At 49.0% G+C, this 13,284-nt stretch overlaps 2 protein-coding genes across 2 annotated transcripts; one reads left to right on the top strand and one right to left on the bottom strand.

The window, feature by feature from the left end:
* Positions 1-4,352: 4,352 nt before the first annotated feature.
* Positions 4,353-7,646, bottom strand: LOC113722410 (uncharacterized). Its single transcript, XM_027245724.2, has 2 exons — positions 4,755-7,646; positions 4,353-4,652 (listed from the first exon to the last, which is right to left on the bottom strand). Exons 1-2 carry the CDS (start codon positions 7,644-7,646, stop codon positions 4,353-4,355), a joined length of 3,192 nt encoding a protein of 1,063 aa, XP_027101525.2.
* A 913-nt stretch (positions 7,647-8,559) lies between these two features.
* LOC113722446 (uncharacterized) lies at positions 8,560-13,257 on the top strand. Its single transcript, XM_027245748.2, has 7 exons — positions 8,560-9,157; positions 9,585-9,771; positions 9,930-10,180; positions 10,632-10,746; positions 12,128-12,220; positions 12,616-12,759; positions 12,927-13,257. Exons 1-7 carry the CDS (start codon positions 8,787-8,789, stop codon positions 13,041-13,043), a joined length of 1,278 nt encoding a protein of 425 aa, XP_027101549.1. The 5' UTR covers positions 8,560-8,786; the 3' UTR covers positions 13,044-13,257.
* The last annotated feature ends 27 nt before the right edge of the window (positions 13,258-13,284 follow it).

The following is a 13,284-nucleotide window of genomic DNA, read 5'->3' as shown; positions in this document are numbered from 1 at the left end:
GTCGTGGTCGTCTTTTCGTATTCTTGCCGCCTCTTCGGATTCTGGCCATCCCCTATAAATAGGTGGTCCCTTTCACCGCATGGCCCATCACTTTCTTTCTTCGCTTGTGACTTGCAAAATTTGCGAGGGTTGCCGAGGTCAGTCTTTCCAGCCGAGATCATAGCCGAAGTCATCCACTGCGTCCAGTTCCGTAGACAATAGTAAGTATCCCTTTTCTTTCTTATCTCGTCTTTCACCCATGGCCAAGACGGCTAAAACCCATAAAGAAATCGTGACCCCGAGCTACCAGACCGAGGTGAGGGCGGATCCTGAGGAAGAAGCGACGACGTCCAGCTCGGAGGGGTCGGCACAGAGTTCTGAGGAAGGATCGACCGAGATGAGAGCCAGAGAGACAGCCTCGGAATTGGAATCGTCCGAGATCAGCGAAGGCGGCTCCGAGGTGGAGTATAATACCGAGCTCGGGACCGAGATACCCCATGACGAGGGTGTACCGGAGCCAGTTGCTCCAGTGGACGTAGCCAACATCGACTTCGGTCATATGCCGAAGTTTAGGAGTCGCGTAGGAAGAGATAGGGCCATGAAGGTGGTAGACAAGTACCCCTTCCGGCCTTGGTACGAAATTTTGCCGCCCGAGGTGGATGACACAGCCGCGGAGCCCCCCTTTGGCATGGTGGCCGTCTACGTTCAACAGCTGGAGGCCGGGCTGAGGATGCCGACGTCGAGGTTCCTCCGGGACTTACTTCGTCACTTTCAGGTGAGAATCACCCAACTCACCCCGAATGCGATCCGCATCATTGTGGGGTTTGAGATGCTGTGCCGACATCAAGAGGTGACTCCCCCCGTCGATCTCTTCCACCGATGCTACACCCTCAAGGCGCACGCGACGGATAAGGGATGGTTTTATGTTGGCAACCGGAACAATGCCATCCCGAAGTTGGTGATCGGTGCTCCCAGCTCGATCAAGAACTGGAAGCGCGACTACTTCTTCGTGTCCGGAGTGGACTTCCCGAGGGGTTTTTGGTGGAGGCCAATTAAGGCGAAGGCCGACCCCTCTGCCGGGGATGCCGAAGAGGAGTCTTTCCAGAAGCTGATGAAGTCGGGACTTCGGCTGTTCAGCCATGACTACCCCGAAGCCGTGCTCGTGGATGGGGGGATAAGTCAAGCCGTGATCAACACTACCAAGACTCCCTTCTTTTCCATTAAACTTGAGAAACCTTGTAATTTTCTTTCATGGCTTTTCTTTTCACTTCGGCTAAGGCATATGATAATATTTACTTCTTGTGCAGTGGTCAAGTTGTCCGATATCGTCGTCTCCAGCTCGTCCGAAGTGGCCAAGAGGCCGAAGAGGAAGAGTACTGACGAGACATCGGCACTTCCGCCGAAGAAGAAGAAAACACAAGGACAGGCTGCCAAGCCCCCGGCGGCTACAAGCACTCCCACCAAGGTCGGCCAGGGCAGCTCGGCCACCGCGGCTACTGGGTCCACCTCGTCCGTGTCGGGGGGAGTGCCTCTCGGAGTCGTCACGGCACTCCCACCTCCTCAGGGCCGAGGCAAGCAGTTAAAGGCCCCGGTCAATCCAGTCTCGGGGACCTCGCTATGAAATCGTTTCCATAGCCCCCCAGTGTTTCCCGGGGAGGAGAAGACGCACTCCGGCAATCATTGGTGTCCGAGCTGGAAGATTTCGGTCAACGACAGGTGCCAAAATCCTCTGGTCGCTCAAGAGCTAGTAATGCACTCCACTCTGCCAAGGGATTTGGAGTTCATGAAGAAACTGAGCCCGGCCGAGCTGGTTCAAAGTCTGATGGTGACCACGGCTTCCAACTCAGCTTTTGCGGCCGAGATGGCTCACAGATACTGTGCTCTAGTCGAGGAGCAGGACACCGGCAAGTTGCAGACTCAGATCTCCAAGTTGGAGAAACAACTGGCGGTGTCCGAATCCGAGAAGTCGGAGCTTCAGAGGCAACTTCAAGAGGTTGAAGCTAAGGGTGGGGAGGCCGAGGCTACGATGAATAGTCTTAGATCAGCCCTCGAGGAGGAGCAGAAGAGGGGGGACGAAGTGAAGAAGTCCCACGCACAAGCTCTCGAGGGTGCTGGAGCCTCGGCTGTGGACGCGTTTCGGAGGTCCGATGCCTTCATCAAGGATCTCGGCCAACTGCTTACGCCTAACTTCATGTTTGGCTTCACATCAGCCATTGACGAGGCCGCAGCTCACCTCTCCTCCGAAGCCTTGGAGTCTTTGAAAAATCATGCCAGCTACAATGAAGACTCCAAGGAGTTATGTGACCGGATGGCCGAAGGCATTCAGGCAGGAAGGAACTTGGCCGAAGTCCAGGTCGAGTTCAACAAGTGGCTGTCCGAACTCGACGACGTATTCGAGGACGTGGAAGTAGAGGAAGCTGAGGGAGACGAAGCCGGGGGGGACGAAGTCGGAGGGGACATCGGAAAAGAGCCTGGAGATGAACACCCCGGCGGAAAAGAGGCCGAAGAGGAGGCTGCCCAGGAGGGAGCCAAGACCGGGAACGGAGCCGAGACGGGAGTCTAGGCTCATATGCTTCGAGGGGGTGACCGAGGTGAAGTGTTTAGTAGCACTCCGACCTCGGCCTTGTATTTTTTGTAATACTTCTGTTGAATGAAAGTCTGTTTCTTTTCATCTCAGCTCTTTAATTTCTTGTTTCTTGCTTTGACTTCATCCCTTGTTTGTCCCCCTTATTTTTTAATAAAGGATGCTGGGCATCATATTGTTGAAAAATAACTAAATAGCTGAAGCCATAACTTGACAAGATAATTGGATGAAGTCAACTTTGATGAAACAACTGAATGAAGTCACAACTTCAAGCATAATACAACCTAAGGTTCTCGGCGTGCCAAAACCTCGGCACTAATGAGCCATCTCGGTAGCTCAGTTTACAATACCCTTTAGGGTCAGATTCCACAACTCGGTAAGGGCCTTCCCATTTCGGGCATAATTTCCCTTGCGGCTCAGCTCGGCTGACTGAATTTTTCCTGAGAACCAAGTCTCTAGGACGGAATCTACGATGTCTGACACGGGCATTGTAATAGCGTGCCAGTGTGTTCTTGTATGAAGCTATCCGGGCTGAGGCGAGATCCCTTCGTTCTTCGACGAGGTCGAGGTCCAGCTGCCTCTCTTCGTCGTTCACCTCGGCGGCATAGGCTGCCAGCCGAGGGTTGAGAGTAAGGATCTCAGCCGGGATGACAGCCTCGGCGCCATAGGTCAGGGAGAATGGGGTCTCTTGCGTCGCTGACCTCGGCGTAGTCCGATATGACCACAAGACATTGGGGAGTTTCTCCACCCAAGATGACCCAGCTTGGTGTAGTCGGGTCTTGAGGCCATGCAGGAGAGTCCGGTTGAAGTTTTCTGCTTGACCATTGGCCTGGGGGTGGCCAACCGAAGTGAAGTGTTGCTTGATGCCGAGGTTCTCGCACCAGGTCTTGAATGGGTTCTCGGCAAATTGTCTCCCATTGTCCGAGATGATGATCTGAGGTATGCCGAAGCGGCAGACAATGCATTTCCAAAAGAATTTCTGAATGGCCAGCCCCGAGATGGTCCGAAGTGGCTCGGCCTCGACCCACTTAGTGAAGTAGTCCACAGCAGTCACCAGGAAGGTATAGCCCCCGACCGCTTTAGGGAAAGGACCTATGATATCTGTCCCCCATTGCTCGAATGGCCAAGGTGAAGTGATGGGGACCATGAAATTTGAGGGCTGGTGATGCTCGGGTGCGTGGACTTGGCAGGAAGGACAGCCGAGAACGAGGTCCTGGGCGTCTTGCCGAAGTGATGGCCAGAAGTATCCAAGGAGCATAGTCTTCTTGGCTAACATCCTGTGGCCGACATGAGCTCCGCACAGGCCTTCGTGGATCTCGTGGAGGATATGACGTCCGGCCTTGGGAGTGACACACCTCAGCCAGGGGCCGAGGTAAGAGCGTTTGTACAATTCTCCATCGCGGAGGGCGTATCGAGCCGCCTTGCGTTGTATTCTTCTCGCCTCGGCTCGGTCTTCAGGGAGTGTTCCTTGACCCAAGAAAAGGATGAACGGGGTCATCCAGGTATCTTCGGAGTGCACGGGGCAGGCCACCTCTTCCACATATCCGGGTTCATTCAGAACTTTCACTAAGACCGTCTTGTTGAGATTAGAGAATGAAGTGGAGGCCAGCCGGGATAAGGCGTCGGCTCGCTTATTCTGGGACCGGGGGATTCTTTGGATTTCGAATGACTTGAAGTATGCGGTGAGTTGGTGAACCTTGGAGAGGTACCTTTGCATGGTCTCATCCTTAGCCTCGTATTCACCAAGAACTTGGCGCACAACAAGTTGGGAGTCACTGCGGACGTGGACTTACTGGGCGCCGAGCCTTCGGGCCAGCTGGAGTCCAGCAATTAAGGTCTCGTACTCGGCTTCATTATTGGTGGCTGGGAAGCCAAAGCGGAGGGCGTAGGAGCACACCTCTCCTTGAGGTCCTTCCAGGAGTAGCCCGGCTCCGCAGCCTTCTCCATTAGAGGATCCATCGACATACAATGTCCATGGAGATGCAGTGGACACTTCAGCTCCGGCGGAGGCGGACTCTGGACCGTCCGTGAAGGTCAGCTCGGCGAGGAAGTCGGCTAAGGCTTGTGCCTTTATGGCTGTGCGAGGCTCCTATGTTAAGTCATACTCTCCCAACTCGACAGCCCACTTGGTGAGGCGACCAGAAGCTTCGGGTCGAACCAATATTTGCCGAATGGGTTGGTCGGTCCTGACCGAGATGGGATGGGCTAAGAAGTAGGGTTTCAACCGTCGAGCCGCGTGGACTAGCCCCAGCACTAGTTTTTCCACTTGAGTGTATCGAGTCTCCGGCCCCCGGAGAGCTCGGCTGACGTAGTAGACTGGCACTTGGGTGCCCTCATCCCGGATAAGAACAGCACTGACAGCCTCGTCGGCTGCGGAGAGGTAGAGGTAGAGCTTCTCCTCGGGCCGAGGTGAAGCGAGAGTGGGTAGGTGATGCAAGTATTGCTTCAACTGGTCGAAGGCAACCTGACACTCCTCAGTCCAGGCAAATTGGTCAGACTTCTTCAACACTTTAAAGAAGGGCAGGGCCTTCTCAGCAGATTGAGACAAAAAGCGGTTCAGTGCGGCCAGGCGTCCATTCAATCTTTGGACTTCTCGGACGTTCCGAGGTGGGGACATGTCCTGAATGGCCTTGATTTTGTCGGGATTGGCCTCGATTCCCCGGTGGGAAACCAGATACCCCAAGAATTTTCCCGAGGTGACGCCGAAGACGCACTTCTTGGGATTCAGCTTCATCCTCGAGTCCCGCAGGACCCCGAAGATTTCCCTCAATTCTAACAGGAAGGATGAAGTGGCGAGACTTTTGACGAGGATGTCATCCACATAGGCCTCCACATTGCGGCCGATCTGATTCTTGAAGAGTCGGTTGATCAGCCTTTGGTAGGTCGCCCCGGCGTTTTTTAGCCCGAATGGCATGGTAGTATAACAATAAGTACCCTGGTTGGTGTAGAACGCCGTCTTCTCTTGGTTCTCTTCACTCATTCCTATTTGATGATACCCTTTGAAGGCATCTAGGAAGCAAAGGATCTCGTACCCCATCGCCGAGTCGACGAGGGTGTCTATCCTCGGGAGGGGATAGCAGTCTTTGGGACAGGCCTTGTTGAGGTCGGTGAAGTCTACACACATTCTCCATCCGCCGGTGTCCTTTTTGACCATGACTGGGTTGGACAGCCAGGTCGGATATTGGACTTCGTGGATCATCTTGGCCGGCAAGAGCTTGTCGACCTCGTCCGATATGGCCTTGCTGCGTTCGGGGCCGAAGTGCCTCTCCGCTTTGACCACCGCAAAGCTGACAGGCACAGTTCGGCAATGGGGATGACGCCCGATAGTCACCATTAAATTCACCATACCCTCCGGGTGGACGACGTGTCCCCCGAAGCCGACAAGGGGAGTTCTGACCGGAGTGAGTTGCTCCCGGGTCAACTTCAAACTCTCGAAAGTTCGGTAATACATGACGTCTACCGAGCTTTCGGGGTCAACGTAGACCTTTTTGACTATGTAGTTATTTGTGAGGACCTCAATCACTAGGGTCTCGTGATTGCTGGAGGCGGCGGGGACAGGGTCACGGGGACCATAGGTTATCACCTCGGACAGCCTCGAGCTCGGCTCGGCCACATCCATGCCGGCTTGGCGGTAGATCCGCTTTCGGGAGTTCTGGCTGTCTCCTCCCGTGGGGCCACCTGAGATGGTGTTGATCACCCCGGCTATATTTGGGCCGTAGCCTGGTGATCCGTCACGTGGAGGCCTCTGATCCCCCTTGTGGTTCTCAGGACCTCGGCAATTAAGCTTGGTGTCCCGCCTGTCCTCTCGGCGAGGACCTCGGCTCTCCCGGTGAGAGGCATTTCGGTTGAAGCTTCCGTCTTTGCGGATGAACTGCTTCAGGTATCCTTGTCGGATCAGGTTTTCGATCTCTCGCTTCAGATCGTTGCAATCTTCAGTCTCGTGCCCAACGTCTCGGTGGTAGGCGCAGTAGAGGTTGGAGTTCCTCTTATCTCTCCTCCCAGGGATCTCAGGAGGTGTTCGGCCGAGGTGATTTTGCCTCATCACCCCCAAGACGTGAGACCGACTAGAATTGAGTGGGGTCAGCTCGGCGTCCGAGGTGGACGATCTCCCTTTCACTATTCGATCAAAGACACTCCGGCGGTCTCGGAGTTGGTTTGAAGTGCCACTTGGGCCGGGTTCACCTCGGCCGATGTCTTTCCTTCTCCGGTTATCTTGTCCCGTACGAGAGGCTTGGGCTTCTCGCTTCATGCGATTAACATCTTCACTTCGGATTCCCTGGTCCACTCTTTCCCAGAGTTCGTGAAGTGTACGGGGGTAATCCCGATGGATTTCGGTGTTGAAGAGTCCGGCCACCAACCCGTTGGTAAAGGCCGCGAGAGTTACCTGCTCATTCTGATCAGGTATTTGCACATTCTCCTCGTTGAACCTTTGAGCATACGAGCGAAGAGACTCGCCCTGGCCCTGTTGAAGGTTCAAGAGATAAGCTGAAGTCTTCGTGATTGGTCGAGACGACACGAAGCGGTGGATGAACCGGTCTATCAGCTCATCCAGGGAGGAAATGCTCCCCGGTTCCAAACTCCAGAACCACTTCCGGGCAGTCCCATGTAGGAAAATGGGGAAAGCCCGACAAATCACGGCGTCGGGGACGCAATAGAGTCGGAATGCGGAGATGAAGGCGCGGAGGTGATCCTCGGGGTCACCTCGGCCGTCATAGGTGGGCAAATTTGGAAGCTTGAAGTTCGGGGGTACCATCTCCCCATTGATGTCATCAGTAAAGGGCGGAGCCCTCATGTAGTCAGAAGCCAGGCCCCCGGAGCGCCGAGGTGGGTCCTCAGCTCGTTTCCCCAGCAGTCCCCGAGAAAGCGCCCGGGAGATGGAGGCAAGTTTAGACGTTGCCTTGGAGGAGGCGCGCCTGGAGGTACTCCGAGAGACTCGCCCCTCATCTGAGTCTTCACCTGAAGGTACCTCAGGGGACTTCGTCGGCCTCCTCTTGGAGGACTCGGTCTTTTCTTTCCCTTGTCTTTTGAGGTACCTTCCTAGCTCCTCAAAAATGGTAGGGTTGTGTGATACGAACTCGGCCATCTTGGCGATGGCCTCCTCGAGGACCCTTGCTCTTCAGAAATGCGATCTTGCTGGGCTCCCGAGGTCTGCCCAGCCCCAGTTGAGGGAACTCGACCACTTCTGGAGCGCGTGGATCTCATTTTAGTAATAGTAGTCTCGTTCCCACAGACGGCGCCAATTGAGGAGGTGATTTTTGGTTGGTAACTAGACCGACTTGGATCAGTCCTCTCTGAGATGAAGTGAGGTGAACTCCTGTGTCCGAAGTGAGTGGCGGGGCTTCTCTAATTGAGGAGGTGATTTTTGGTTGGTAACTAGACCGACCTGGATCAGTCCTCTCTGAGATGAAGTGAGGTGAACTCCTGTGTCCGAAGTGAACCTCCTTGTCCGAAGTGAGTGGCGGGGCTTCTCCCCTGGTATCACTCCGACGATCAAGTTAGTATGAGAACGAGAATAATGAGAATGAGCTAATGAACAGTGTCTGCTTACTTGGTGGGAGTGTGAGTGAGGTATTTATAGGAGAGTAGAGGCGAGGCTCTGGACTTATGTTAGTGGGACCCACTCTGACATTACGGCTCTGTCTCCTGTCAGGGAGTCTGACTCTGACACTGTAGCCGCCTGGGAGTGATGACGGAGGACATGGTGCAGGTGCCATTAAGGGCTCCCAGTGCTTTTCAGATAAAGTACTGGTCCTGGATGATGTCAGATGGGTTGACCTCATCAGCGTGCAGCCGAGGTGGAGGTGCCGAGGTCACCTACACGGTTGACTACGGATTCGGCCGAGGTCTGGGACGATGCCCCAGACCTGGATGGACTCTGAAGAGGGACGAGGTGACTTCACCTCGGACACGCGGGGTGGCCGAGGTGAGCACCCTCAATCAGCAAATCAAACAAAACCGAAAAGTATATATTTGGATATTGGGTATTTTTCTCCCACAAGTACACAAATATGAGAAGCACTCTGGCTAGGAAACCCTGTCGGTAATTACTTACAAGAAATTCACCCCAATTTTTTTTCTTTAGAAAAGGAAAGACTTGAAAGTAATTTAACCACAAAAACAAAACACAGATTGGAGAACACAAGCCAGCCCGCGGCCCGCCCCGGTAATCAAATCAAATCCAAATTTGAAAGGGATCATCAGTAAGCGAAACGACAGAGCAGCAATGGCTCCACATGATCTCCGGCGCCCATTCAAACGCCCGGCGATCTCCGACCAACAAAGACGGCGAGACCTCTCTCTGTTGCGGCAGAAACAGAACCGCCTCGACGCTCAGCGTAGAGCCCGTTGTTTAGCCTCCTCCGTCCTTTCCTTTCAGAGCGAGCCCAAACCCCCTTCCCAAGAGCAATCCCATTTTGAACTCGAACTCGAACTCGAAATCGAGCCCGACGCAGAGGAACACCAGGGCCCCGCTACAACCTATGATGTCCGACAGGCATCCAAACTTAGAGGAACTGAAGCTCGTCGCTGGTTCGCCAAGCAGCTCATGCTTCCTGAATGGATGATTGATGTCCCTCCTAACCTAAATACTGATTGGTTAGTTCTTTTTAATGGTACTTACTAACAAGACGCTTTTTTAACGTCCCGATTACTGAATAAAAATGTGAATTCCAATTTGATCGTACGTGTATTCGTTCATGCTATATTTGTTCTTAACTTTTAAATCATGCTTTTGTTGCCCTTCCTACTTATTGATTGAGCTAATATTAGTAAATTCTAACCTTTTTTTCCTTAAAATTTTATTCATTTGATTTAATTGAATCTTTGGAGGTATGTATTCGCAGAATCCCATTACTGAATGAAATGATCAATCTTTTTTATGGTTCTCAAAATCCCAGTTTGATTACAGTTCTTGCATGATGAACTGAATTAGTCGCTTTTGTTGATTGCGTTACATATTAATTTGAGCTAATGTTAGTAACTTCTTACGTACAAAAATGGTTTTTTTTTTCTTTTTTAAAAGGTATGTATTTGCGAGACCAGCAGGGAAACGATGTTTTGTAGTTTCGTCTAATGGGACAACAGTTAGTAGGTTACGCAATGGCATCCTTTTGCATCGCTTTCCGTCTGCGCTGCCCAACGGTGCCAGGATCAATAATGTCTCTAGGTCCAGTCAATCATACTGTATACTTGACTGTATATTTCATGAGGTACATTCTCCGTGTGAACGTTACTCAAGATTTCTTTTTCCCTTTTTCTTTCCCTGCATGTATTTACTGTCTGGGATTTTGTGCGTGCTCTAAGGGTATTTGATATTCCGTATTAACAGTGATGTAATGGGGTGAATTATTTTCATGTGATTTTGCAGCCAGACCAAACATACTATGTTATTGACATGGTTTGTTGGGCAGGATTCTCACTGTATGAGTGCACTGCTGAATTTAGATTTTTCTGGTTAAACAGCAAGCTTGTTGAGGTAGGGGTTTGTGATACTCCCTCGACTTTCCACAAATACAGATTTGCTACTGTTCCCGTCTACAACTGTGATCAGGAAGGTCTGCAAACTGCTTACATTGGACCAGTGCCTTACATCAAAGATGGACTGCTATTTTACAATAAGTCAGCTATTCTACATCTTGTTTCCTTTTCCGTGTCTGTGTATTTCTTGTTTCTGATTCTTAGTTTTTTAAGGTGTTGGATTCATGTTTAGCTCTACTGGTCAGATCATGAAGCTGATACTTGATAGACTTGGCTATTGCTCTGGAAAGCCAATTACTTTCTTTTATTTTTGGATTGATAGCAACCAGATGAACTTCAGTTGCTTCAAACCTCATTCTGATTGGTGTTTATTGGGGATGTTTCAATTATCTGTTTGAACCATCCGTAGTTTTCATTAGCACATAGGTGTTTCATTATCTGGAATCTTGTGTGCTTTTCTTCTGATTGCTATGGACTTCCCTCTTGTACTTTTCTGTCAGAAGGATGCAGCTCGTCTTTTGCTTAAGCATTTTTCAGTTAATTTTTCACCAAGATGCATTGTTCCGTATGTTGCTTGTTTGGTCCTTTGTAGGCATGCCCATTATGAGACAGGAAATACACCATTAGCTTTGGTCTGGAAGGATGAAAATTGTAGCGAGTACGTTATTGATACGGATAGTAAGGGACAAGTTCCGAACCAGCAACAGGTGAAACTTGATATTCTTCTTTTCACCAGGCTTTTTATAATATGACTTGTCATTTGACAAACAAGAATCCTTATGCTTTGCCCATTCAGTCATGATCATTTCCGACCAATCTTCTTATTGGCATACATTGTATCATAAACCACCTAGAAAATTATTTGTGTACCTTCTATATCAGAGTGTTGCTTAATCAGCAACCTGGATTCTGGAATTTGATGGGATATGTTGTTGGCGCATGAGGTGTATGATTGAAATTGCTTAATTGCTTGCTTACATTTGGATTTGCATTAGTATCTTGTCGCAGCCCTAAGTAGTTTTGACACACCCATTGTTTCGCCATGCATCTAAATTTTCCTACCACCCATTTGGTTGGTGCTCCAGAAGCCCTCAATTATAATGGGCTTTGGTCATCCCTTTTCACGTGTTTGGTAGTGGTGCAATGGGAATCTATTGAATTTTCTTATTATTTTTTAATATGTAAAATTAATTTCTGTGTTTTTCTTCACCAAATTTTGTTCTTTCTTCTTAACGAAATTCTACAGCTGCACAGCCTCCAGTCAGCCGTTGCTAACAACAACAGCCACCAACATCAATAATCTATTCTTGCCAAACTTGGAATATTTCCCATCTTCAAATCATCCCTACCAATTTCAGTGAAAGCAAACTATTTGTCAAAATTTTCATAAGCTGGAAAAACCACCACCACCATCACCAACTACTACCCATAATTTGATCCACCATGAATAGCAAGATTACTCTTTCTACTGTCAATTAAATGTTTTAAAATCAATTACCTCCATCACCATTAGAAAAACATACCTTAACTATATCTCCTTAGCTTGGCTTGCATTGTTTCCCGTTGAAGATAGGATTAGGAAAGAGGGTGGGCTAAGAGGTAAAAACAATGGGAATTGGGTAATCAATGATGAGGCAGAGAAGCATGGGTAGAGAAAATCGAACGAATATTACACAGGAGATAGGGATAGAAAGAGGGACAGGTGAGTGAGTAGGGATGAAGATAAGAGAGAGGAAGAGAAGGAAAGGGAGTGCATCTTTTTGTTGCCTTTTTTTTTTTTGGGATAATGGATAATCAGCACCAAAAGTGCCCAATGTGCTCAGGAATGATGATTGAAGAGTTTGTCTTTCATTACCATAGTAGAGTACCAAACACCACCATCAGTGAATATCATTAATAGTTATTCCCATTGACTACCCTCAGAATCCATGAGCCAAACGGCTGGTTAGTGTTTCAAAAAATTGATAATGTTGGGACTTCATAACCTTGTCATTCTGTGTTTACCTTTTCATCATTTAGTTCTACTTTTCTATCAGTTTGGACACAAACTGCTTTGGTGCATAATTTTTCTTTGGTGATTTCTACCAGTTGGTCTTGGAGTTACAGGATGATGGGAGGCTTGCCACATCTGATGATCCTTCTGTTATATTTGGCTGGTTGAACGAGGATTTCATCCAAAAGGTTTGGATATATCTGTGCAGCTTAATTTCTAGAGTATAAAATGTGAAGAATTAAGTTTCATTAGAGTGTTTTAAATATCAAAGAAGTTTCTGTGTTTGTTGAAAGAAAATAAAGTTTCCATAATGATCTGGATCCCCTTCTGAAATTCTTATCTAGAAGTTGCAGATGGCAACATATTGAGCTTTACCAAGCGATATAGGTTTTGTACTGCTTAAAGTTAGGGAAGAACGCAATTTCTGCACTGATTTAATTCTATTCTTGGTCCAAGCTCTAGAATTCAGTCCTAAGTCCACTTGAACTTTTACCATATACTGCAATATACTACAATTTGTTACTCCAAATTTTTTTAAAAGTATTTTTGTTGTTGAGGTGCTGATAATTCTTTTGATCTTCAGACTGGACTGCATGCTGGAAATCTTTTACGCTTTGCTGTTAATGATGGCGGGTTAAGTTTTGTAGATGGAAAGTTAGAGAAGGCAGATTTGCAATACCTTGGCCAATCCAATCGTGCGCGTGCTTTTGCGGATAGTTACTCCAAGGTGGGTCACAAGATTTAGATTTTTTTTTTTTAATGTTGCTTTGGCCTCTCTTTGACTGATTTTCAATTTTTGATGTTCCTCTCTGCAAGAAGATACCTTGTGTTTGTCACTTAAGCATTTGGTTGTGGAAGGCACATTGATAACAAACATTGGTTTTCATGTTGCAGGTAATGTTCCAGTACATTGTCCGGCACTCTCCCTTGAAAATTGAACATCTTTTTGCATCAATTGGCCCTTTAGGTGATGGTGATATTGCCAGCCATGATGTGGAAATGGCGGCCTAAACACGTTATATGCAGAAGAAACCCCTATGATGCCTCGCTAGGAGAATTTAATAGTTTGTCGCTAGGAGAACTTTTGTTTTTGAAATTAATAGTTGTCACTAGGAGATCATTGCTTGCCTCGCGATGATTGTTTAAAATACCGGTGCCAGTGTGTTCCAACGATGGTTGTACCACAAGCTGCTTCCATAATAGCTTGTTTGCTATATTCTGTTTAGATTCCTTCTTGGTTATCATGAGTTCT

The sequence above is a fragment of the Coffea arabica genome, chromosome 8c, assembly GCF_036785885.1.
Source record: "Coffea arabica cultivar ET-39 chromosome 8c, Coffea Arabica ET-39 HiFi, whole genome shotgun sequence".
Classification (NCBI taxonomy): domain Eukaryota; kingdom Viridiplantae; phylum Streptophyta; class Magnoliopsida; order Gentianales; family Rubiaceae; genus Coffea; species Coffea arabica.
Note: the sequence above shows the minus strand (reverse complement) of the source record. Positions and strands in the feature narration are given on the sequence as shown.